Here is a 27754-nt window from a genome sequence, read left to right as displayed (position 1 = left end):
TGCAGATCCCTTAACTTTGGGGAGATTTCTCTAAAACTCTCAGAAGCAAGTTGCTTGAAGATACCAACATAGCAATAACTTTGTCTTTTTCAATTCTTTTCATATACCTGTGTCCGTGTAAGTTTATTAAATAAGCATATTTACAGAATAAAAATAAACTAACTGTTTAAAATTTAGGAAAGAGTGTAATTAAGGTTGTCACTGCAAACTTCATTCAAACCCCTTTGCAAGTGTTTTTCAGTGTTTTTTAGCGACTCTTTGCCCCCAAGGTTCCTGCTTCATTCAAAGGACAGAGTGGAGAGTGCAACAAGTGTTCTGGGTTGTTTCAAAGTAATGTGGCTGTTTGTAGAGTGTAAGATATATAAGAACTGGGATTTGGTAAAATAAGGGTTTGCATAAGGGCACTTCAGCTCTTTGTAACTACAGGCTGTTTGGGATTCTTGGCCTGAGCATCATCAAGGGGCTTTTAGTAAGCACAGGATGAGGAGAGATGGGGAGCTTTGCAGAGAGAGGGTAGAAGCTGTCCAGTGCTACATACATGCTGTGAATGGAGGGAGGACAGAATGATTGAACAGCTGGGATGGAGGGCAGGGAGTAGGTATTTACCCTGGACGTACTTCTATCACCTCCAGCTGTGCTGGTTGTAGTTTATTTTGGAGCAAAATCCAGTATAATACAAGGGCAGATTTCCAATCCTCTTATAGAACGGACAGCATGCAGTAAGAAGGCATCAATCATTTTTGCTGTTAAAATATTTTAAGAGATGTGTTCCTGTATGCAGCTGTGTTTCCTCTTAACTATGCCATGCAGAGGATGTTTCATCAGAACTTCTATCTTTTGTTTTATTTTTCATGTTTTGATGGCTCAGATTAAAAAAGAAAAGGACTAAATCTCAGGCAAATGTAGTATGGCCATTTGATTAATGAATAGAAAAATATATTTTAAAAAATCTAAATACCTTAATGAAAGAAACAGAGCAGCCAAATTTAATTCTGATGAATCTGTATGAAACATTTTGAGATATGCATCCCCTTCTTTGCCAATTTAAATGAGAGAAACGCATTAAAGACACCTTCGTCAGTGGGATAACTGACAAAGCTAAAATCAAAGGTGACTTTAGCTAACTGATACAGCTTGCTGGGGTAGTCATATTGGACTGCTTGTCTGCAGTTGTTCAGCAGGTTGCTGACACCAGGGGTCCATTTCATATGTCATGCTAAGTATTGATTTTTTGAGAAGAAAATACATATTGACTATGTAGTCAGATCAGGAGCTAGTTTAGATAGACGATTATTTCTGATATGGACATTTTGTTTATCTTCTTCTGACAAGTATCTTCTTTGGAAGACAAACACCTTTATTCCTAAAAGATGCTCTGAGCGTGGAATGATATGTATCAAAGAAGAACCTAGTGACATCTTTTCACATCCTTGCTACTACATTTTTTCCAGACTTGGCGATATATATAGGCTTGGGTAGGCATTTACTATTACATAGCTCTTCTAAGAATACACAAAGCAGCAAAGGTTTCCTGACTTGTTTTTTTCCATATCTGCATGTGTCTTTATTATTGCGTACCACCGTATATTGCTACACAAAATCAAGTTTTTAGATCAATAATTCAGTGAGATCAGCACAGAAGAAACAAATTACAACGGGCTTAATCACCGAGAGTCACTATTTACTTCTGGATAAAATTAAAGAAAAAATTATGCAAACTGTCATGTACCCTGTCTTCTTTGTGCACAGTGAGGAGAGAAGTCACTTAGATTGTTCTGGTTTTGTTTGAATTTTACACATATCCATCGGTCAGAAAACTTGGAGAAAAAAGACGATAATACCTATAATTTAATTTTTCATTACAGTCTCCCAAGTAAAGTTGATACTGTAATTAAAGCACTAGTTAACATTCACCTGTTTGGGAAATTTACTTTTTCATATATGGAAGCATAATCTGTACTTATTAACATTATAATTATGTGCTCATACTATGCTTGAGCTTACACATCACTGCTCCTGCCTCTAAATGATGTATGTGTATAGTGACTGGAGGCAGCTGCAGCCGCTTACAAAGGAAATGAATGATTGCTGTGTTTAGTAAAAAGCTATATACATCTCTCGATTTAACATAACAGGTCTAGCGGCAGCTCCCAGCAGCCTGTTTACTGCAGGTGCCTTTATGGCAGGGACCAGCTGAGGGTGCTGCTGCTACTTCTCTGTCCTGCAGCGTGCTGAAAAGGAGCTGAGAGCAGCCTTGTACTGGGACAAGCGGTGTGCTGGTGTACAGTTTTGCCCTTCTCCTTCCACCAGATCCTTGCAAACTCCTACCCACCAAAGCCTCGACAGCCTGCCAAGTAACTACTAACCGGTGGCAGTGAGCACCATCTCCAGCCTGAAAGACAGGGTGATAGCTGTGGTGCGATGGGGTGGAGCAGGAAGGGAATGGCTTTCTTAGTTGTGAGCACGGAGCTGAGCTAAGTAACCGCGGTCCTGCTGCAGTAGTGTGTTGCCAGCTCTCTTGTTAGCTCCTTGCTGCAGGCTAGCCCGAATGCTGGCCTGGTGACAGAAAGGGTGGCTGTGGGCTCAGACAGGGGATGCCAAGTGCCACCAAAAGATTCTGCAAAACAGCAATGGGAAGATAAGTGAGTCAGCCACCTCCTGCAGGGCTTGCCAGGGCGGTGTAGAAGGTATCTTGTGTAATGTACAAGGAAGTTCAGGCAGTCCTGGAGGTCTTTATGGAGGACATGAGCCAGGATGCAGCTGCTATGCACAACAAATACCGTGAAAAGATGGGGTCTGTGCTCTCAAGCACCAAGCTTGCGCCCTGTACAGATTTGGAGGCTAAGCTTATCCCAATGAGCTGAGCATCTGTGTCTAGTACATGGGGCCATTGAGAAAGAATTTGCAGTATCAAAAAGCTGCGTGGTAGGAGTCAGTTGTTTGTCTCACTTTCAAAGGATGGCTTGAAACTACAGCAGAGAGGTTTTCATTGGCCACTGGACTCAGTCTGTCGTGCTAGCAGTTTGCATTTGTCTGAGCTCTGTTTCTGTTTTGAAGCATTTCTGAAGCTTCTGCAGAGTTGCACAACAGGGGTTTACCTCCTTTAGCATAAGTGTTGGCTGCATAGATACATCTTTTGTGGGGAGCTTTTGCTTCCCTCGTGGTAGTTGTAGCTGCTTTACTGCTTTCAAGCAATCCTGGTGCTAACTTTGAAAAGCCACCTTTTAGAGGTTGCAAGGTATACAGTGTTAAAAGTATCATATATTGTAGCCTGTGTATATTGAATAGCATATGCTTGGAGCATTTCTTGGTTGACTTCACAGATGTTGGACCTCTGTCAGGGAAAAACCTTCTGGAGCCCTCAGCATCTGCTTCACTATGTCTTCAGTTTGCCAGATATCCTAAAGAAAAACCCTGCAATGCCAGGAACTGTTTAACACTCACTGAATGGTGTCTGAAGACAGAAGGAAATTAAATGAAATTATATGATTTGCTCCTTGGACCAGCACCAGTGCCTTACTTGTGCCTAGGGAGTCAAGGATGCCTGTTCTTTTCCTTTTTCAAACATCCGTGCTTATTACTGATTGGCAGCGTTTCTTCCTTCGTGCCCAGCAGACACTCATTTTGAGAATTCACTCTTCTTAGCTGAGCTTTGCTGGAGATAAGTGAGATCTTCAGTCAAAGAAGAGATCTGTTTGTTTGTTTGTTTTTGTGCAGGGTGTGAAGACCAGCAGGATCAGCAAACCTTGGGTTTCATTTGGTAGGACTGGGAGTGTATGCATTGTTTGGGAGCGCTCCACCTCCTGCTTGTTTTTCTTCAGGACTGGATAGCCCATGTTTTTTTCTTCTGCTTGCTGTTAGTATGAGATCAGCCTTCTTAAAGTGAATGGCATAATATGCATGCACAGACCCTGGCAATATCAGATTTTATCTTTGTATCCTCTGACTCAAAAGGCTCAGGTTCTCTTTCTCTTTCCCACCTTCTTACTCCATCCTCATTTGACTCCTCTTCGAAATCCATTCTGTCCCTACCCTGGTTTGTTCCTTCTCAATTGAAAAAAGACATCCTCCTCAAAGTAAGGAGTGAGGTTGCTGAGGCCAGTGGAAGTCCAGCAGGCTTATTCTCAGCTCTGGGTCTGGCTCCAGCACAGCTAGCAGCAGCTGAAAGCAGCTGGTTCACATGCTGGGAGTAACAGCTCAGCTACTCTGGTGAAGCAATGCATGCAACAGCTGGTTATATCTGGTACCAGAGGGGAAAAACATGTTCTGTAAAAATGGGGTCTTTGGAAATGGCAAAGGTCCTGTCCTTAGATGAGGCTGAAAAAAATGGTGGGATTTCAGTTTAAGTCAGGAACTGAGAAAACCATATAGCATGCTGTAGGAAATGTTCAAAAATCTTAGTAAATAGAAAAAGTTATCAGAGTAAGTGGCAGTGAAATAATAAGAGTAATGTACTTAAATTCTTCTGTACATGTAATACATACGATGCTAAATATAAACCCCGAGTTTGCAAATGCTCAAGCAGGAATTCTTCCAAGTTTTTGAGAACACTTAGATACACGAAATGTGTAGAGCATGCTGGCAAGTATGTGAAAATGAGCATTATCAAACACGACAACAAGGTTAATTTTGGTCATAGTTTGCCATGTAAAATGGGCCTGATGTCGTGGAGACTTTAAAGGTGAGGTGCTATTCAGGAGAGAATTGTTCCAAGCAGAAGTTCGTCTCTAATCTAATGCTGCTATCTTTGTACTTTGCTGTCTTTGGACAGATGGGTATTTGAAAAATACTGCGCTGTCAGGGGTGATTTGCTGCTGCTGTTGTGTTAAATCAGCCTGTTTGTTTTACTTTACTCTGAAGCATATTTCCTGTTTTCAAAGTTATGTCACAATTTATGGAGATCAGAAACAGCTTGTAGATATTTAAGACCAACCTTTTAATTCTTCCACTACATAATATGGGAACTATTGCAAAAGCTTTGTGTCTTTCTGTGCTTGCTGAGCTGTAACTTACCAGTCATACACCCCTGCAGTAAGGCTGAATGTGCCAGCCACCAGCAGAATTCTTCATTACATATTCACCTTAAAAAAAACTAACTCTAAATTTTACTTATGATTTTTTTGTCCGTTTCTGCCATGTGGTAGCCGCTTGAATATCTGAAGTTGGTGAGCTTTCCAGAAGCTCCTGAGCATTAAGAATAACTACAAAACTTCACTCTCTGGATACCCACAGAGACTACTATTAGTTGAAACTGGCATTTGTCTTGAGAAGAAACACAATCTGCTCCACTTCAGAAAGCTGCTTCTGGTTGTCAGGAAATCTCCACTGAGTTTCCTGCCTGTCTTCTGATTTGCCAGGTGGACAAGCTGTATTCCTTCGGTGCTTTCATTTTTCTATCTGTGAAGTGGAAAAATAATGTTTCTTAAGTCAGCAGGAGAGGTTTTGAGACTTAACACGGTAGTAATGAGGAGTTCTGTCGAGACTATTGCACCATGATTGCTGGATGAAAATCTGCTTTGTACTTTAGTGCTGCTGCAGGGAATAAGCTGCAGAAAATACTTACATTTTGGATGGGCAAAGTCCTGTGCTGCGTACTTAAATGACTGAATTGTATTCGCTACCATGGAAGAAGCAGAGGGCAGCAGATTTCCCTCAGGAAGAACACAATGAGCTTGTTTGTTCAAAGGCTGTGGCTCATTCTTCACAACTTAGAATCCCTGCTCAGATGGTGAAAATGTAAATATCAGTACATCCACAGAAATCAGTCACTTTATTAAAATCTATGTCTAGTGTAATACACATTTCTTCCACATTGTTTGTTTCCAATAATTGTGTTTCCAAATATTTTCACAACATATAAGCTGTGTACACATTGGTCAATATACAAATGGTAGTCTTGTATTGTATTTAATGGCTCTAGAGATAAGTGGGGTTGCTGGACTGCTTCATCGTTTTAAGAGAAAAGTGCATTAAACACCTTTGATGCGTTTACAAAAATTGTCGTATTTAATGAGAAACTAGAGAATTAAGAGCCAGATTTAGATTATTTTATTTTAGATAATACTTTTTCCTTCCTAAGTCACTTCCTTTAGTTTAGGACCCTTACTTGTAACTAAGAATTACCCATGCTGGCAAAAGTGGGGTTTGAAAGATCTGTGACGCTGGAAAACATTCAAATATTTTTCACGCAGGAAGTTTGAGAGAATCGTAAAAGATTTTGCAATTAAAGGGAAACAGGCATGAGTTTCTCTAAGAAAGAACTCAAGGAATGAGAACTGGTCAATGAGCCATAAAGCGGGTCAGCCCTAAGATCCCAAAAGGTTAATAAAAGCCTGTTCTGGAAAAAGACGAGGAAGGAAACTAAGAAGAACATACCGGTACAGAGTTGAAGGCTCTTGTGGAGAGTAGGTGAAGGAGGAGGATGTTACGGTAGGTTCAGAGAGCTCACAGGGTGTTAAAGAGGAGAGAAGGCAAGACAAAAATTGCTTAGATGGAAGTCCAGTCATGAGCAACAGAACCAAGTAATTACTTGAAAAAGGTCTTGGTAACCTTTTCTTTTGCAAGTATAACTTTTTTCCTATTGTAAGAGTATTGCTGCCCCTAGAAAAACTTAAAATATGCCTCTGAGAAGGAGGCTCCAGATACACAGGTACGTCTATAGTGCTAAATGAGAGGGGACCAGGATTTCTCCTAGTGCTGGGCCTGTGAGTATCCAAATTGCTTAGATGTTAGCTGATTTCCTGCCTCTCCAAGTGGCTCTTTCCCAGACAAAGCACAGGAGCAGCCTGGGGACAGTTTGCTCCAAGGACCACGCTCAAAAGGCAGTCACGCACAAGCCTAGACCAGGCTTTGTTCTTGGCCCTAAGCAATCTTCCAAAGCTAACGCAAAGGCTTTGCAATTTCAAATACCTGCACATCCTCTCATGTGGCATACCCTCAGTTTCATGCTGTAACTAAACCACTGGTGTATAATTGTTCTCTTTATCTTTGACAGTATGTACTGGAAAAAGAAATACCAAAAAATATTTGTTGTTTCCTAGGGCTACAGTAACTCAGCAGAGCTCACGGGCCAAATGCTAAGTAGTGTGGACACGGCCATCGAGATCTTGGGGTTAGCCGTCTGGACACAATCCAGCCCTTGCTATGTGGCCTTAGGGATCACACCCTGTCTTTCTTTTAATTGGGAGCATAGACTACACACAGGGTCTGTTCTCAGCAGCCTCTTGCAGAGAAAAAAAAGAGTTCCTGCTTTTGCTCCTATGCTGTCACTCCTCCAATGAATAAGTTATTGCATCAACCCTAGCGCTTGCACATACTGCCTCTTTTCCCAGGGGCAACATGATTGTTTCTGTGCAGAGTTGCTTTAGCGCAGATCCTCACATTTTATTGTTGCTCTGTGACAAAGCTAGTGGTACATCCTACGCTAAAACACTCAACTATGTTTGGGAAGAAATGAGTGGGCTACTGTTTATATTAGTCTGCAGATTCCAAGTGAACAGCAATGTAAGTCCTTAGGTCAGCTGCAATTCATGGAATTACTCCTGGTTTTTGGATCTGGACTGTTTCAGGCCAGAGGATAATTCACAGGCTTTATGCAGTTAAAAAAAAAAAAAAAAGAGAGAGAGAGAAAGAGAGAAAAATACTCTTTCAGCATTATAGATGTGTGGCATATTACAGCCCACTATAGACATTATGTCCAACTGATTTTAAACATTTTTATCTACAAGCATAAAAATTAGGCTTTCAGGTTAAAAATGCATAGTAAATTCTTGAAGTTACAAGCAACCTCATTTGAAGAAATATTAACCCCTAGTGTTCAGTCCTGCCAAGCATGGGCTTAATTAGGGAACTTTTGTTCTTCATCTGTGCAGGGCTTTCACAACTATTCTACATGTAAAGATGAACCACAATCTGATTTTAATTAACAAGAATAAGTGCTAACTTAAATAATTTTTCCCTTACCTGGTCTTGGTTTTAAAAACAGTGATGAAAACAATTGGTCTTTACTGCACCACAGCATCATTTACCCTTCCTGAAAATTGGTTTCTCTGTTTTATTCACAGCTACTCAAGGTAATATGCTCTCCTTGGTTGGTGAGTTTCACTGGCTTATGTGATGGGTTCCACTTCAGAAAATCAGTTTCCAAAATAAGTCCTTTTCCTTCTAAAAGAGATCATCTGATCATGCTAGGGAAAAATTTATTAAGTGTCCTTGTTAACTCGTCATGGTTGTTTAGACTCATCTGAGAAATCATGTACTTTCTTTTTTTTTTTTCTAATAGTAATTATTACAAATGGTGTTAGTCTCAGAAGCAGAGAGTCTAGGCATGGCCAGGCTCCATGAGGCTGGATGCTCTACAGACACAAAGAGCAGGGTGTGAGATAATAGCTTGGCTGTCACGGGAAACTGTGCCAGAGTTTCAGACTTTATTAGCCCTTTTCAATGTTCATGGAAAAGTTAAGGCTGAGCTTCTATACTAATCATTTGTAATTGAATTTCTAGCTACCACTAGCCCCCTCTTTCCTTCTTGATTGCCATCTAGAGGCTTTGCTGCAGGGACTCAGTGCAACACCTTTTTTGTATCCCACATACAACCGAAATTCGCATTCACTGCAGTGAAATTCTGGACGCCCCAGTAAAACAGAATGCAAAATACAGCAATGCTAAATTGGTTTGGGTGCATGTTTAATCTGAAGTGGTGGTTTAGCAAGAAATGCATTAAATGCCATCTCATCACCAGGCTACAGGATATATTTTCCCTGTGTTTGCTCTCTCTGCTCTGAAGTCTGACACAGTAAGATGTAAGTGAGGCAGAGTAGATATTTCTTAAGTCTCAGAGTAGACAGGAGATAAAAGATACCTTCTCCATATCTGTCTTCCTGTACCAGTCAAATCACTTTTCCATATTCTATTCCCATTGTTTAAAAACAATGTTCCTTTATTTATTTATTTATTTTACATATGTGAGGAACTGGTCATACCTTTTGTCTTCCCGTCTCCTGTGTGTTTTTACAAGTTTGAAGCCAGTTCCTAGTGTCTGCCTGGAGACTTTTGTTGCACAAAGCTAAAACTTTTAGATAACAACAAAACAGTAAGACTTGGAATAGTTAGCTCAAAATTTAAATAGGAGACCAGCTATGTACCTGCTTTCCCTATTCCAACTGTATTACTACAGAGAAGTTTTAGTATTTCTCCTGGATTAGAAACTCCGTTCTTGAGATACTTGAGGCTATAGGCTGTAAGAAGGATTTTTTGATAAAGTATCAAAAACAAAATGATAAAGAGTGTCATATTTTTCATGTGGCTACATGACAGATGGGTGACACTGGTATTTTTCTGTTCCATTTTCCATCTTGTTTTTCCTAGGTTATAGACCAGGACGAAGGAAAGTGTTCCTGCATCTGTGTAAGCACAACGTCTCTGTGTAACATCCTCCATGATGATTTTATTCTGTCCCTTTTTGATACAGCTATCAGTTCTAAGATAAATAAGTGGATGGAGGTAACCCTAGAAATGTAAGCAGTCTCTCCAAGCAGCGGACTCAGGAAGTGGCTGAGAGCTATTTCTTCTCCCTTGCTTCATCCCCTGCTGCAGGCAGTGACCAGTGTTACTGCTGCTCACCATTACATCCCAGCAGTCTCTCTCTTCTGTACTGACCAGGTCACTGGCCCACTGTTGCACATCCCCATGGCTGCCCAGCTGCCCTCCAGCACAGGATATGAATTCCCAAGGAAGTTGTCCTTTTCTTGCCCTGTAAGATCTCCACGTGAGAGAAACAGAAGGCAGTTCACAATCTTTTGTACCCTTCACTGATGCAGAGGGCCTGCCACGTTCATCTCTTCTCAAGATCATCTAGCACTGCTTCAAAATCAGTCTCCTTCTGTAGAGAGTTCTGCTGCAAAATGTCCTATTTGGAAATTGTTCCTAAATCGTGTGACCTCCGTAACAATATAGGCTCATTTAGAGGGAAACTCTTAATGTTCCACTCTACTGAACAACAAACTTTAAGTTTTGGAGTGATTTAAATTCATGGTGCTCACTCCATGATCTTCCTGCAAGCTTTGCCTTTGCTTGTGACCTTCAGATTCCCATGACCTTCTCTCTCAAAAAATGCTCCTTCCCAGCAGACCTCGGTCCTCTTCTTTCCTGTCATTATCCCAAATGCTCAGTTCTTCCCAGCTTATTACCGCATGGTTACTCTGTCTTTTGATGATCCATCTGCTGGAATGCTTCCTCATCTTTGGACAGCTGAAGGTTATCATGAGCAGCCCAGGTCACTACTTTCCTTCTTCCAGTCAAGACAGCAACGGGGACCCTCTAGCTCCCCTTTTCTACTCAAAGAACCTGGGGAGAAGGTTGGGATGGTCAGGAGGATCACACAAAAACCGTATCTGCAGTCCTCTTTTCTGCATCTTTTCACGTGTAGGCAGTGGAAATTTTCAAATATACAGGCGTGCATACCTGTGAGTTATTTCAGTACCATATCAACATAAAAACTCAAGGAAAAAATCTGAGAGGCTATCTTGTCCCAGGATCAAATACAGAATTATTCCTTACAGTAATCCAATCAATCTGGAATAGGACTATTTAAAGCTTTCTGTCATTCTGCTTCCACTATGCATAATCTCTGTTTTTTCCAAAAATGGACCCCATGGTAAGGAAACATTTTCTGCTATTTGGTTTTGTGGTGTCATTTAGTCATTTTAATCCTCAGTTATCTGTATTCCTTAAACGCACTCATCCAATTCCTCCCTCTAATGGTAGCACCCTTCAGATACTTGAATGGAAGACACTTCATATCCTTGATGGCAGATGGAAATCAAATCTCCCCCTCGTTATCATTTAGGCAAGTGCATAGTTCAGCTCTTTAATAATGCTTTGTATGCTGCTCCCTCCGGTCCTCTGATCTTTTTAAATGTCTTGCTCAGTTCTCTCCCATAGTGCACTTTTCTTGAGATCTCTGATTTCGCAAGCAATCTCTGGAAAAGCAGTGTCATCACCTCTCTGTAGAAAAGGTCACTTACATCCTAATTACTCAGTAAAACCTGCTCTTGTCTTGTACTTGATCTCTGGGGGCCACATTGCTTTGTAAACCGCTGCCATGTCTGGTTTGTTATCCATTGAAAATGCAACGTTCTTGGCATTTAATAGCTATGTTTGGAAGATTTTGCATGGTGATATCCTGGAGATAGCTGGTATTACTCCAGTTTGCCTCTGAATATATTTCTTCCCATCTAAAATCACAGTATTTTGCATTCTCCATTCTTCTTGGCATTAGAAATTAATATCTCACAAATAATTACAACATATGTAAACATGCTTCTCCATCACTTTTTCAGGTCATTATTGAAGATGCTAGGAAAGACAGCTTAAATAAAATATTTTTTGGTCTGAGAAATAACAGTTCTCATTACTCATCACTGTGGGAGCAACATACAAGGTAAACTTATTCAACAGAAACACCGCAATCCTCTTAACCCCAAAACAGACTAAACAATCACAATGTACTGACTCATGGACAGAGGATTTACCATAACATTGTTATTACTCTGTTTTAAATATCCAGATGTATACATTTAGCTCTCCAGCCTTCAAATCAATTTCAGATTTACTACAAGAAGTTTCTGGCTTCCCAGTGGTCCTCATCCTCCAAATTCTGGACATAATACTAGGAAATCATAGAAATCTGGCAGGAAAATGTTATCCTCAGATTTTTTTTTCATATATATGCTTTTATCTCCCTCTGGCTCAGGTTGAATTTTGTGTCGAAGAATGTGGCTATGGAAAACTTCAAGCCTAACAGAAGTTACATTTTTATGTTGTGAGTGTATATATGGGGTTCTGGAGGTGTTTTGGGGTTTGATTTAGGTTTTCTCTTTGCTATGGAGCTGCGTTCCACAAACACATCTTGTCCTTACCTTCTGTAGGTTTGAAAGTAGTCTTATGCTGAATAGAGGAGGTTAGAAAGAAAGGGTGATTTTATGGTGAAGGCATTCCGTCGTATTTGAGTGTGCACACTTAACTTGGGCAAGGAGCTGTTGCTGTTACTGGTTACCATTTAATGGGCTGTGAAAATACAGGGAGAAGGTGCAGGTGAAAGTACAGAATGAGCTGGGTCGTGTGGAGGGAGGGCTTCTCGGGAAGAAAACGGGAGAAATCGGATGAGACTGACTGGGGAAAATGAGAGAAATGGAAGGAGCGGGTGTTTAAAGGCAAGTAAGAAGTCATGTAAAAAGCATGTGAGTAGGGTTTCAGCTGCTTCCCCTCAGGCGATTCTCTGCTGTCGGCATTCTGGGGAAATATCACGGCATACACTTCTCTGGACAAGATTTAATGATTTAAAGATTTAATTTGAATTAATGATTAAAAATTTAATTGAAATGATTTAATTTGAATTAAGGATTAAAGATTTAATTTGAAGATTTAAAGATTTAATTAAAGATTTAAAACACTGGTGTTCTCTAGAAATGTCTTTGCTTGGAAACTTTAGGAAAGAATATGAAATTTATCCATTCTTCAGCTGATTCTGGGTGTTTCTTGGTGGCAGGACTAGGCTGTGAAGTAGGAAGATGTAGTCAGGGGCTGCTCTGTATACAGATTTCTATGCACCTCACCATCAGTGAAGTTCCGTTTTCAGGCTGCTCCGTGAGTTTTGCTTTACAGTCGGTGACGCTCTAGCGTTGACAGATGTACTCTACAATAGACGTTTGGGCGTATTTCTTTATTATTATTATTATTTGTCCCTGCCGATAACCACCCGGCGTCGAGCTCCCTTCACGCAGGGCTTCCCCCGTTCCCCCCCTCACACAACTTCTCGGCGGCTCCCCGCCTCAGCCCGCTCCCCGCCCCCCGCCCCCCGCCCGCCCGCGCTTATAGCGGCGGGGCCGCGCCACCGCCGCCTCCCCGGGAGCCGCCAGCCATGGGCGCCGCGCCGCGCTGCCCGCCCTGGGCGCTGCTGGCCCTGGCCGCTGCCATGGCGCTCCCCGGCCCGCTCCTTCCCGCCCCGGCGCTGCAGCCCCAGCCCCATCCCGAGCCGCTGCTGCTGCCTCACGGCCCGGGGCACGGCGACGCGGCGCTGGAGCACGGCGACGATTCGCGCTCGGCGGCGCTGGAGCTGAGCAGGGCGCTGCGCTTCTACGGGACGGCCGTGCCCTCCCTACACGTGAGTGCGGGCTTTTGGGAGAGCCCTGCGGCGGGGCAGCGGCGGGTTTTAGATTTCTAAGGTTGAAACCCGGCCCGCTGGGCAGAGGGATTAACGCGCTGTAACGCCGTGAGGCTGAGGGTTGGCTGCTGGGGCGGTTTTTCGCGGAGATGCTGGGAAAGCTTCGCACCCTGTCATGCCTTCCGGGCTGCGGCTGTAGGCGTGCGAAGCGTGTAGTTCCCCCGCGCCGGGGAACGCCGGATCGCGGCACCGCCGAAGCCGTGCTCCTGCTCGTTGCCCGCACTGTCCCTACCTAGATAAGTCCCGAAATCACGTCAGAAACCCAAAATACCGAGGGATGCCTACGTGAGAAAGTGGGCGTTGTGAAGAGGCAGGGAGAGATAATTCACTGGTAGGAAGAGGAGCCCAGCCGTCAGTTGGAGCCTTTCGGGCATTGTCTTGGCTTCTCGCGCTTGGTCACTGATTAGCCAGCCCAAGTCAGAACTGCCCTTTGAGAGGCACAGACAGAGCCGGGCTGTGTGTCCAGTCGCTGAGGGGCGAGATAGCGAGGAACGTGCCCGATAAGGGACAGAAGGGGACGGTAGGTTGGGTAGCACCACGAGGCTTCTCTAGCTTAATGCTCTCGTTACTGGCCCGTGCCATAAAACCACAGTGATTTCAGGGCTAGTTCTGGTCTGGGACAATGTAGAGGCACTTCCAGAATCAATCCTAGGGCTCCTTCAGCCCGGTTAGTGAGGAAAGGCAATTCTCGGATTGGCCAAGTCTGGTAATGAATGGTATTTTATATCGGTCTACCTAATACCAAGAGGCTTTTGTGTTGCATTTAATCTGTCACAAGTATTGTGAAACAGAAGCATGGCACAAAGTGTATGGGAGTCGGGAAAGAAGAAGTATACGCGTTAAAGGAATGTACTGAGCAGTCTTAAATGCACCTTCACGCGGTACCCAATTTTGCATATTGGCAGTGAGTACTTACAAGCTTTATGATGTTATTTGGTAAGCAGAATTTACTCAGATATTTCTAGCGGATAGTAAATATTACCAAGTTTATAAATGTATGTGATAAGCTTATCCTAATTTTTGAGCACATGATTTTTGCAAGTTTCATCATCAATCAGTTGAAAATTCATGTGGGTTTTTCTCTATTTTTCCAGTCACTGGGAAGCTGAGTTGTTTGAATCAGGTCTACATACAAATGGGAAGGCAAGGACTTGTGAGGAATGAGTCTTTATTATCAACTTGTCATAAAATCCCTAGCAACAAAACTTTTTCTTTTCATAGCCAGGAGAGAGAACTTTTACTCAATACAAATTGAAACATTAGATTTTCACATACAATAATCTTCAGAAGACATATTCAAGGAGAATAAAGTGTTTTCCTGTGCCAGGTTTATAACATTGGATCCTGTCAGTAGCCCATACTGATCTATTTGTTTTAGTGACACACTTCTATGAAGACTTTTTCAGTTTACACTAGAGCTCATTGATGTGGAAAAGCTAGAGGAGTGGAGATATCTTCCTCTGGGGGAAGAATCAGAGTCCGTTAACTCAAGATTGGCACGATGTAACTGGGTAATTTTATTAACTTACTAAATTAATAATCTTTCATCTTTATATTAGAAAGCTGTGATGTTGTAGGTCTACAGGCACTTTGTTATACAAATAAATTCGATTGTTAAACTCTTTTTTTCTTCAGAAATATTCATGTCCTTAAAATGCCTGGCAACTGGCCAGGGAAAAAAAATACTTCATTTGCCTGAAACTTTTTTTGTATTATATTTTTTTTCTGTCAGTAGAAGTACTTAGTTACTTTTTAGCTCCTTCTCCTCACTTAGTTTTTCAAGTTAGGACCATAACAGAGTGTGTGTGATTTGTTCTGTGACAGACTATGAATGTATGTTAGCTATGTGTGTAATCCAGAAGTTGGACATGCTAAAAATACATCCGTGTTAGTTCCTGTCAATTTAAATAGAATTATACCCTAAAAGGAAAGATGTACAGTACAGCTGGTCTTTAGACAACGCCCACCTGATGCTTTTCTTCTTTTCCTTTCCCATTTGACAGGAACGATGCTTTAATGAAACCCAGTGCTTACTCTGAGTTACTTCTCTGTATTTTGGGATTTATACTTTAAGCTGTCAGTGTGAGATTAAAAGGAACAGGGTAAAGTTAAATCATGATACTTGCTATCTGTGTAGATGTAACTGTATCGTTAAATCTGAAAACGAAAAGCATTTTTAGTAACGATGGATGTTCTTTCTCTACACTAAAATCTCTTCACAAAATGCTCAGCTGGTGTATTTATTTTCACTTAATAGCTTGCAAATGTTTTCTTGGTGATAGAGTACTAGCAACCAAACAGTCCCTGAACATTTATAACTGAACCATCTCATTTATAAACTATAAACATAGAATGAAAATGGCTGGCATTTCTGCATCCCCTTAATTAAATTACTTGTTGCATTTAAGTCTTAGGAAGATATAAAATGAGTAGTCAGATGCATATCCCCCAATGGATGACAAGGGAAAGACCAAATGTTAGGTCATTTCTTCTACCCACTAATTTGTTCTGTAATATTACCTAGTTCTGATCGTATTTTCTCACGTTGGTATTTTAATCTCTGCCATACATGGGGGACCAGGCAGGCTTAAAGTTTGCACACACCCAATCTGACGAAGAGCATGGAATTTGTTTGAAATATTTTGAATACAAGTCATCTCTCACAAGATGATTTAGAGAGGGAGTAGGAACACTTGTGTGCAAAAGCCATAAGCAAGAGGGAAGAGAAATTCTTTGACTCGACTCTAAATTCGTACTTTAAAGATGGAGTGTGTCTCCTTGCAAAAATGTCTTAGCAAGCAGATTAGGCTAGGGGTCTTCATTCTGGAGGAGAAATTAAACTAGGGGAGAGATTGGGTAGGATTTGACCATATGTCCCCATACAAAAACTAGGGACCATAAAATGAAGTGGGCAGCCAGACTGAAAACAAACAAAAACAGGAGAGACCTCAGGGTATGAGTCAGGGATTGCTTTTTAAAGGATTTTGTGTATGGATAAAGTTTAGAGATGTCGAAAGGAAGACTTAACAAATACTTGAAGGAGATCCACTGAGGATGAGTAAACAGTCTAACCACAGGGAATCCCTTGAGCTGCACGTGGACAGAGGCTGGCTGGAGAAGAGCGTGCTTTGTGTTCTGCTGAACCCAAAGGTATTGTAATGCAGGTACAGCGGGGGGCACAGCCTGCTGGGCTAGATGGCCCTGAGGTCTGGGTCTGGTCACAAAGATTGTGTAGTGCTGTGTATGTCTTGACCATGTGAGGAGACCCAGTGGTGGCTTGTTCTTCTTGGACACGTAGGAGTCCCTGCAAGCAAGATAAAGGTTTGAGAGGCAGCTGGTGTAGTTTCATGGCTCGTGATGCCAGTTTTGGGACCTCTGCCCCTTTGTGAGCCATTGGCATGCGTGCCAGCAGCTGTGGGCTTGGAAGTGCCTGGCTGCCTGCAGGCAGTCTGGCGTGCCCTCTTGCTGGGGAGTCAAGCACTTGGAAATTCGTGGCTGATTCACACAGTGCCATACACCTCTGGAAACATGGCCAGAGGCAGAGGTGGTTGCCTGCAAGTCATCAGCTCACTGACCAGCTACCTCTCACTGACCTAGTAGATATGCATCCAGGTAAGAGTCTAGCTCACTGCTTAACAAAAACGTAACAGTTGGCTTCATCTTTATCATCCCTGGTAATGCTGTTGTAAAGCTGCTCTGCAAGAGTGACAGCTAAAAAGGAGACGAGCTTTTGGTCGTCAGTGAGAGTCTGCGCACAACGCGTGACAGGCTCGCAATGGGGTTGCATTGGGTCTTGGTCTGAGAAAGACTTGGGAACTTGTGAAATGTGCTGGATGTGGATGTCTGTTAGAAGAGGCAATAAGGATCTGAAATGTAAATGGCTAAAATCCCTTTTTTCTAGGGGAAAAAGGTCGGTCAATCTGTAAAGTACACCTGTTTCTTGAAAAGGAAGCTTGCAAAATTTCATTGCTTTACAAATACGAGGCTGACTTCTGACTCAATTTCTTTTAGAAATGCAATGAAAATATTGTGATCTAGAGCACATAAGTGTGGGAGACAGGCATATGAACAGTATTCACCTTACAATTTCTACTTTTTATTAGGTTGCCACTAATGGGATTATCGCAGTGAATGAACCCTCAAATGAGGAAAAATATCTTGGTCAATTCCCTGTCAGTTTTGGGGCTATTGCTCCCTTTATGGCTGATCTGGATACAACAGATGGACGTGGAAATGTGTATTACAGAGAAGATTCATCCTCAGAGGTCTTGAAACTTGCATCAGACTACATCAAAAGGGGGTTTCCTGAGACCACTTTCGAACCCAGCAGTGTTGTTATTGTTACCTGGAAGCTTGTGGCTCCTTACCAGGGACCTGGAGAAGATCCTACTTTGGAAGAAAAGGTGAATGTTAATCAGAGCTTTGAGACAAGTTGGACACACGTTCAGTTGATGTGTAACACCGTAACCTGTTGTTTTGAAGGCTTGAATTCCTTGCGTTCTTGTGTTGAAAAGGCTGTAGCAAAGGAGGAGTTTGCACAATTTTTACCAGATTTTTTAATTTTAGTGTTATTCATTCAGAGAAAAATGCTTGAACCTTAGTAGCTGATTTCTTTCTATTCCCTGACATTCCCATACCAAATGTTAAGTGTGATGCGATAATAACTGAAATAGTTGTACATGTCCTGCCCTCCAGCTGTGGAATACAATCCATTTGGCTTGAATTGTTCAAGACTACTAAGTCAATTTGATATCAAACTATCTAAAATCTGATAAGGACTAATAAGAACTTCAGACTGTGAATCCAGTTCAGAGAGTTGACCTTGCATTAACAAAAAGCCCATACTTTGTAGCAAGTATTGAATGAAGAAGCAGTTAGAGGTTACTTTTTGTATTATTTGCAATCCATTTCCCTTTTCTTTTTGCTTTTTAAGTCCTGTTAGGTACTATCTTGTGAAGATTTCTGATGTTTGTAACTTCATGCATTGTAATTATCCTAATTGATGAGCCTGCTCGGCAATGTATGAAGCTGAGAACATTACCACAATTTAGCAGGTCTTCTTTTGTCAAAGATTAATTTCTTGCACCTAGCTTGACGCAACCATTGTTTTCACGGTAATGATTCTGCACTGTTATATCAATGAACAGCTGATGTCTGAGGTACTGTAATGACGGTTCCTACAGTGTGTAGGAGTGTTCCCACAGCAACAGACATTTGCAGCAACATGCAAATTGAACTCTTCTTTAAATATTCTGTTTACAAATATACTCATGCCACTTTTCTACATCTTTTTATTTAGTCTAGCCCATTGCCTTTTATTTTAAGGAGATGGCTACTTCCTTAATGATTTAACTTTCCTCTTTCTGTTTAATATTTATGCATGCCAAATGTAAAACTGCCTGAGCAAAACATAAGTTTGCATAATACTGATTTTTTTTCCTAGTAATACATGATGCATTCATTATGTGTTATGGAAATTCAGATTTTGACTTTGTGTTTAAAAAGAAAAAAGTCATTCTATTGTCTGTTTTATTTTTTTTCCCCACAGAGAAACACATTCCAGGCTGTTTTAGCCTCATCCGATTCCAGTTCCTATGCTATTTTCCTTTACCCAGAAGACAGTTTGCAGTTCTATAGTACATACTCCAAGAATGATGATGGGAAGATTCCTGCTATGGTTGGCTTTAGTCAAGCCTCCACAAACTACTACTTCTGGGAAAAGCCGGGATCCTACAATATCATCGCTAATGATGAAGACAGCATTAGAAACTTGCACAAGTATGCTTTTTTAAACTTCTCAAGAAAACCTGCAGGATTTCCACATTTTTCTTAATTGTAGCATGAGTCAATGAGAAATAAGTTGCGTTTAAAAATTCGCAAAGTCTGCCACGGATAAATATTCATTCTCTTGAAGAATATAAGGACGTTGGTGTAATTTTCAAAAGTTCATAGAGTTCTGTTGTCCCTGCTAGGAGCTTCTGTTTACTTAGCTCTTCTGAAGATAGGACCACTTAAGACTAACTCTTTATATTCTTTCATGGGCAGTCTTTTTGGGGGGATTAAAAAAAAGTGAACAAGAAGGAAAGGGAGTAGGTTAGAAAGTTCTAACAAGTGTTAGCGAGACCTTTGTGACTCAAATACGTCCTTCTGTTTCCACCTCTTTGGAGTCAAGAAGAGAGCTCTGAACGTGGTGAAAAAATGCTATCCAAATTGTCAGTGGAATTTTGTAGCTGAATAAACTGTACTTGTGTAGTACTATGTTGATTATGTAATCGAACAGTTTGTCTTGATATTTCTTAGTGAAGTATTACATTTTGTGTAGCATAAAAATACCACAACTTGCACTTGACCATTCTGATTTGGCATACACTTCTCTTTGATAGAAGCAGCAATGCTGGGAAGAAAGGAGTCTGGGTGTTTGAGATTGGTAGCTCATCTGACAGTATTGTGCCCGCCAAGATCAGCAATGTTCTGGAGAGCCTAGAGTCCAGTGAACAAGACCAGGAGATGACCTCAAAACCATTTATGTCAGACTATGGCTCCACTGAAATAAGACAACAGTATGTCACCAGCAGTATGGACAGTATAGAAGAGGATCAGCACGTGACGTATAGCGTTCCTCAGTTAGCTGCGGAAGACTTGGTAACTTCATACCAAGATATAACAGGAACACCTTCAACTGAGTCTTTTTACAGTCATCAAGATTTTCCAACAGCAAAAGCTCCACCTCGCCAGTTCCCGGCCCAGCAGTTCCCACCGCAGGAACCCCAGGTCATAGATGTGGAAGAATTTGATGAAACTGGTATCGGTAAGGTCTTTTGTACAGCTTGGTTCCTGCTAAGTTGGATAGGCTGTAAAAGGATTCAGAAGATCTGGGCACTTTTAAGAAGTTTGCATTGCTCGTTGAGGCAGTTAACCCTGGATGTCACCTCAGAATCCCATCCTGCCAGTCTAGTGAACTAATCCTGTGGTCAGGCTTACAGGAGAGCAAGTTTACAGTGTCTGGGGAACTGGAATCTCTCCTAAGGAAAGCTTCCCATAAGGCTAGTGGTATTCCTAAAGTTGACCCATAATTTATGGAACTGATTTCTCCATGTCTTTTTGTCCAGGACTGTTTTTAAAGATATGATCTGAATTTATTAGCTTCATTAAGCAGCTGTTCCTGGTAAAGATCTTATGATGGGTTCTATTGAAACCTGGTTGTTTTTTTTTCCTTTCCTGGATGTGTTACTTGAATACAGGTGATTTAATAAAGGTTGGGAATAATGACTGCTGTAAAGATCATTGGCTAAAAATATTGGCTCAAGTTTTACAAGGCTAGTATTTGCAATTCTAACTTCTGAGGAGTTGTTTATAGAAAATTCAAAACAGTGTGACTGACTACCCAGATGTTGTTTCAAGAAGCAGATGTGAGCATTTCTCTGTGAAATAATAGGTTCAACCAACTAGGATTAGTGTGTGTGTGTGGTGCATGCTCCTAGGTATTGTACTGATATTTTGTTCTGAGGTTGGAAAGGTTCAATTTTCCTTTGGTTTGGAAGCAACGGCAGGTAAAATATTGTGTTTAGTTTCACCAAGACAGCTTAACTGCGTAGATCCAGTGAATTCAGTAGAACTAAGCATGTGAAACCCTGATGTTTTCTGGAAAACAGTGGACTGTTACTTACATATTCCAACGTTAGCAAAAAAAATGAATTATAATTGATTGTTTTCCTTGAAGACAAAATGTGAAGAAAACCCCTGATTAAATGAGTGTAGCGATGCTCTGAAACTGAACCAGGGGCATGTGAATACTATAGTAATTACAAAAAAAGTAAGTGTCTGGTCTTACTTTCTGCAGTGTTCCGCTACCACACAGATGTCCAACAGACCTGTGCTAACAATCGCCACCAGTGCTCTGTTCATGCTATTTGCAAAGATTACCCCAATGGATTTTGTTGCAGTTGTATTGCTGGTTACAAAGGAAACGGCAGACAATGTGTAGCAGAAGGTAACTTTTTTTGAAAATTGGGTGCATATGAAGCAATTGCATGTGGCATGCTTGAATGAGGTGACCTGTTTTGAAAAGTTAAAAAAAGACGTGGTTAAATGTTTCCTGAAAAGCTTACCACTAGAGACAATTTAAAAGGTATTTTAAGTGAGCTATGCTTTCTAAAATGTGTTTTTGTTTGTTTCTAAATGGAGCAAATAATTTTAGATAGTTAAGTATATGAATTATGCATTTTTAAGATGACTTTCTAGCAATTTCTTATGTAACTGACACAATTTAATAGATAGCACAGCATCCAGTGTTATTGCTAGAAGTAGCTGTCAAGTTCCAGAGTTTCATAACCTGATTTGATCCCCACTCCAGAAATGGACAGTATAAAGGGGATGAACAAATTAACTCTGATCATCAAAGTGAAGAGCATGGCTCCTCTTTGTCTGATTCTTAAGCTCCTTTACTAAGGGGCTAATCTGCCAGATTTTTGTTAGATACCCATTTAAACTTTGTTCCTGTGTAGGATCCATAAAGGAATTTCTTATGTACACACTTGTAATCCTCATAGTGACTTGACTCAGGGTATAGATGCATGTCAATAACTGAAATAGCTGACTGCAAACTTTGTGTTGTATAAGGCAAGAAAGTAAAACCTACTGCTCAGCTTCCAGTTCATACATCTGAGTTTTCCAGAGGGAAGAAAAAAAAAAGCATCTGATGGTAATTCAACTTAAATTTGAGTGTATTTAGGATACTGTATACAGAATAAAAGTAGTAAACCAAAGTAACTACTTCTGTAAAACAGTCTCAAAACAAATTTTCTCTAAAGGTCAGTAGTCAGATTACTCTGAAAACCTACGGGTGTCAGCCTTCTGGGTGGCATGGAAAGAGCAAATTTACTTTCACTAGAAATTGATATGAAGTGTCATATTCAAGTGAAAAAGTGAAGTGCCTCTTACTGTCAGAGATAGTGCAACAGCAGAGTCTGTTTGTGGAGTTGTCCTTGGAGGAAAAATTGTTAATGAGGGTAAAGGGCATCTCTTTCGGCAATTTTGGCTGTTTAGTAATCTGTATAATGACAATACACATGTAAGCAAACTGACATACTGCTTCTGTGCAGTTTCCTGTCATTTGAATTCAGTGAGCATTTGTTTGTCATTCATTTTGACACTAACATCTTTGAACATAGTGCATGCTCTGAACACATTCCTTGCAGAGTATTTGAGAACTGTCATTTTCTTCTGATGCCTTGCATTGATTTGCCAGGTTCCCCTCAGAGAGTCAATGGGAAAGTCAAAGGAAGAATCTTTGTAGGAAATAACCCTGTGCCAGTTACATTTGAGAACACTGATCTCCACTCCTACGTTGTGATGAACCAAGGACGTGCCTACACTGCTATCAGCACAATCCCGGAGACCTTGGGGTATTCTTTATTGCCTCTTGCCTCTATTGGAGGTATAATAGGATGGATGTTTGCTGTGGAACAGCAAGGATATAAAAATGGATTCAGCGTTACTGGTAACTTTTAAATTAAAATATTTATTCCTCCGTCTTGAGTTAAGAAATGTGTATCTAGAAGGAATATAGGATGAAAATCTATTTATTCTGAGCTGAAAGCTGATTGCTTTATAAACTTATTGTTTAGATATTGGGCTTTTTATTTTACAACTTGTTCGCAAGCATGTAAGTCTCTTGGAGAAGAATGGATTGGCCAGTTCCTGTACAAGAAAAAGATTATTAAAAAGTATCTCATTTTTGGTACTTAAGAGTAAAGAGCTGCAGAAAAAAAAAAACTGCCCCTACATCTATGTGAAGTATAATATATTAATTGCTTGATTGTGCCAATGAAGCAAAACACAATGGAAATCTGACCTAGCGAAGGTCTAAATTTCTTAATGGAAGCAAATGCTACATGAGAGGCAAATGATTTTGCTAACTTACTTGAAGGAAACCCCAGCTCACAATTACAGCTTTTCATAAGTGTCCAGGGCCTTATCTACTTGTTTGTGCACATGAATTCAAGCTGTAGGTCCAATCTGTTCTCGAAGAACATGTGTTTCTTTTTTAAATTTTATCCTTTACAGCCCTGCACTATGAACTTAACTTATTATTTGGGGATTTTTTTTTATATTGTGTACTTTAAGTTTGTTCCAGAATTTACAACATACATTTCACTTGGTTTTGATTTAGAAACAGATGTGTGGGATTTTATTTTTAACTGACTGTATTCCTAATGGATATATTCTCTAAAATGTACAACTCATATACTACTTTAACTGATAGGATAAGACTGAATATTTTTAGTTTTGTCTGAACATGTTTGGTTGATTTTCATTCTCCTTTTTAAAAAAAAAACAAAAAAAAACAAACAAAAAAAAACAACAAACCCTGCTTCATCAGGATTACTTGCAGTTTAGCATGTTCTGTGTTTATGAAGTGAGAGTTTCAGTTATAAATATACCTCTGGAAGTTATTTCTGTAGGGACCCAAAACATTAGTAATTGTGCCACATCAAAGCTTGCTTGCAGAAAATAGTTATTTTTATTATCTGGTACAAGTGGTTATGGTGAATAGAAGGATTCAGAAACCAGTGCAAAGTGGTTTAACTAATACTGTTTCTATAGGTGGCGAGTTTACACGGCAAACAGAAGTTACTTTTCTTGGCAACAATGAGAAGCTGGTTATAAAGCAGAAATTCAGTGGAATTGATGAGCACGGTCACCTTACTATCAGCACAGAAATGGAGGGCAGAATACCTGAGATCCCCTCTGGTGCATCAGTTCATATTGAACCATACACTGAACTCTATCACACTTCTAGTTCTGGTAAGTTTTCTTAAGAAGGAAATGATATACAAGTGCACATTTCTCATCGTGGAGAGTAAGACAACCTGAAAAACATGATTTTATTACCTTCTTAAAGGGTGTGCTTATGACATTTATTTACAGAAAGCTGCTTTTTGCCTCTTAGGAATGGGTCCCAAAAGAAGGTGGATTTTGAGTGGGACAATGCAAATATTTCTCATATTTTTATTGAAAAAAAAACGAGTTTAACTTTCAACTATTGTTTGTGCTGATGTTCCATTTTTTATTGGTCTTATTTTTATACTGCCAATGACAGTCGTACAAATTGCAAAGCTTTTTGTAGGGTCCACAGCTCTCCAGTAGGAGCCAAACTGGTATACCTATTTGTAGACCTATTTGTAGTAATGTTGTCATGAAATGGGCTTTGTTCTTGTCTAATGAGACCATGCAAACGAGTAATTTACCAGTATGTGTGGGCTAAGCTGCACTTCAATGACCATGCCTTCTGTTAGTAACAAGCATTGGTCAGTATTATTTGAGCTGAATTTAAACAACTGACCAGAAAGTTAGGATGCTCTTAATTCCCTTAGCAATTTTCTCCATTGTCTCTTCAGTACTTCTCTTACTTCCTGATCTAAGACTCTGAGATTTGGTAAGAGATCCATTCATTTCACCATTTACAATGGGATAATCCTTTCTTTATTATGGATGTCTCAACCCAGCAAAAACAAAGCGAGGTTGTAATGTTCCTTCCAGCCAGACAACCCCGCCATCAAAAGAGCAGTAAAGGGGAAGCAGCAAATGGTACCTAAACCCAAGTGCATCTAATTATTAGAGAGACAGCACTTTGCTCTGATGGTACTTGGCACGCTTTGATTGCTAGAGATAGCTGAAAGTGGTGTAGTTGCATCATCGCTGCGCTATGTCTGCTGGTGCCTGGCTTTGGTATCCAGTGCTGAGCCCCTCTTGCTGCTTTGCCTGGGAGGAGGCATCCTTCAGGCTGGGTTTGATTTACCAGCAACCGAATAGCTGTCCTTCCGCTGTCCTATGGCATATCTGATGGACCATTATTTAAACAGCAGAAACCCAGCTTTTGCCAACTGTTGTAAATGGATTGATATACTGCTGTCCGTTTGAAGACTAGTGGAATTCAAAGGAACTTTCTGTAGGTGGGAGGATCTGCAAGCCTAGATCTGCTTTGAAGAATAATGGTCAGATTTTTTCACAATATGGAAAACTGCTGTGGAGAGTACAAGGGCTCTCAGACATGTCATCTTCAGGACTCAAAATCCAAGACCAGTAGATGGCAATGAACTTAAAGTGGGTGTAGTTTGGTGCTGGTGATGAGGCTCTTCTCCTTCTCGGCTTACAGATCCATTATGCAGTTTCATCTAAAGAAACTTCTGAGTTTCCCGAGTTAATTTTTCTTTTCATTACCTGGCAGCCCACAAAGTAAATTTCAATTTTTAATTACGTCAAGACAAATTATGTGTCTTGTCCCTGAATGCTGCACTGAGAACAGAACAAACCTCATCCAGTACCTATTCCTTTGCATGAGAATGTGTTCAGATGCTAATTGGGCGCAGCATTTTTGATTTCTGTTCTGATCCATGTTCTTGTTGCCATTTTGCAGTGATCACTTCCTCATCCACCCGAGAGTACACAGTGACAGAGCCAGAAAGGGATGGGGTTGCTTCCACATACACAGGTGCCTATCAGTGGCGACAGACCATCTCCTTTGATGAATGCATTCATGATGAGTCGTTACATGCTACTTCTGCTACTCAGCAGCTCTCAGTGGACAGTGTATTTGTCCTGTATAACAGAGATGAGCAAATTCTGCGATACGCTATGAGTAATTCCATCGGCCCAATCAGCGGTATGTATGAATTAGAAATCTTTTTTTCCCTCTATTGTGAGTAATTAAAAGCATGCTTTTATGTTCTTTTAGCCTGCATTAGCTGGGCATTAATGAATTAAATTAGTTGCATTAGTCGCCAGATCTGGGCTCATCAATTAAGAATAGAAATGGGACTGTTGAAAGTTTGTGTTTTACTTGGGGAATGATATTTAAGTAATTATCTGCTTCTGAAATTCAGTGGAGTGTGTGTCTAATTCCTTGAGATACTCCCAAAATACTAGCTTGAATCCATTGCTGCTTAGATACATGGGATGTGTCATTTTTCCTTAGTAGCTACTACGTAGTTCTTCTGTTAATGATATTTTTGTATTGTCAGGGTAAAGGGCAAAAGAGGGGATTAAGATCTACCATTAAAAAAACAATAGTTTCCGTAGGTTATCTTGAAACAAGGCACGTTAGTTGTGAGGTAGGAAGCCTATGAAATGTACTTTCTAGAACAGTTCTAGTTTGTATGTGCTAATATCAGGAAGAAAAACAAAAAACAAAGGAGAATTTTGAAAATGCATGCCAGATAAGTACAGAAAGGACTATGCTCACTTTTGTTTGTTCCAAAAATAAAGTTCTGCAAATTTAAATGAACAAAACAAGCTGTTAATCACACTTTGGGTCTAGGCTAGTGGCTGGAAGAAGCATTTAAAAAATAATACACACACAAAAAGACCTCAACAGTCCTTTGCAGAAGTTACAAGGAATACAGGTGTTACTGTCATTTGAGATTACATGTCCTGCATATCTCCTGCAAGTCTCCTTTCTAGTGCAAAACATGCTTTTTTTTTTTGTTGTTTAATGTATGCCAAAAGCAAACTCCTTCTGGGCCTTACCTGAGTCTTATTATTTGGGTAGAGTTCTTATGTCTGAATGTGATCTTTCTTGTCAGATGGTTCTGCTGATATTAACCGAAATCCTTGCTACACGGGTACCCATAATTGTGACACCAATGCAATATGTCGTCCAGGAACTGGAAATCGTTTCTTCTGTGAATGTTCAATTGGCTTCCGTGGAGATGGAAACGTTTGTTATGGTATCAGAAGATTTTCATTTCAAAATGACAGCTAACGTAGAATTTGGTTTGCTTGGGACGTATAGACCCTTGGTTTGAGGGGTCAGAATGAATCGACCTAAGAGGCTGGTTTGGGGAACAATAGGTTAGAGGGATGCTGGGGTAACTGAACAATCTGATTAATTAAGTTTTTGTAATTAAGTGATTAATTAATTCACTGTCTTGGAGAGTCAAACCTGGGTATGTTTTTTTTAGCTTAGAAAGCTTCTTACATAGTTGCTCTTTTCATAAAACTTGTGGGAACTTAGCTGTGAGAAATGTACTGTTCTGCAAATTCTGGTTAAAATGAGTCAACTAAATTAAAAGTTCTTGAGGGCAATGAGGAATTGCATGTGTAACATGCATACAGAGCACAGGTACATGGAACCCACTGAAATAATCTTTTTTAAGGTATGCTTTGAAAATTCCTTCTGTCCAAGTCTTTAGGATCCAGGGTTGAAATGCTTGAAGATGCATTATCTTTGTCTTGCTCTTCAGCGAAGATTTTTTCTTAGCTGTGTACAGTGTTTCTTCTGCCTAAGATCTTCTTTTTGTAACATTTGACAGTTTTTCGAGATGCTTTGTAAGAGCTACTGAAAAAGTTGAAAGCTCCATGTCTTTATTTATCTTCTTGTCAATGAAATGTGTTGTTAGGTTGACAAAGCTAGATTGCTTTGCAGTACGAAGTTTCCTTCTTTTTCATATTTCAATCTATTTTGCATGCCCCAGGTCATAGTAGAAACTTCAGAGAGGCCTCCTGCTTACTTTAAGATTTTGATTTTTTCCA

General features: G+C 40.5%; 1 protein-coding gene across 8 annotated transcripts in view; it reads left to right on the top strand.

The window, feature by feature from the left end:
- The first annotated feature begins 12859 nt into the window (after positions 1-12859).
- NID1 (nidogen 1) overlaps positions 12860-27754 on the top strand; it is a 61345-nt gene continuing 46450 nt past the window's right edge. For all 8 annotated transcript variants that reach the window (XM_083828115.1, XM_083828114.1, XM_083828109.1 and 5 more), the window contains exons 1-9: positions 12860-13162; positions 17326-17625; positions 18771-19000; positions 19606-20030; positions 21063-21212; positions 22470-22721; positions 23828-24028; positions 25641-25886; positions 26806-26949. In XM_083828115.1, the coding sequence (XP_083684241.1) occupies positions 12920-13162; positions 17326-17625; positions 18771-19000; positions 19606-20030; positions 21063-21212; positions 22470-22721; positions 23828-24028; positions 25641-25886; positions 26806-26949 (2191 nt within the window). In that variant the 5' untranslated portion in view covers positions 12860-12919. The remainder of the gene's footprint in view (positions 13163-17325; positions 17626-18770; positions 19001-19605; positions 20031-21062; positions 21213-22469; positions 22722-23827; positions 24029-25640; positions 25887-26805; positions 26950-27754) is intronic.

The sequence above is a fragment of the Anser anser genome, assembly GCF_964211835.1.
Source record: "Anser anser genome assembly, chromosome: 3".
Lineage (NCBI taxonomy): Eukaryota > Metazoa > Chordata > Aves > Anseriformes > Anatidae > Anser > Anser anser.
This window is presented reverse-complemented; position numbering and strand designations above follow the sequence as displayed.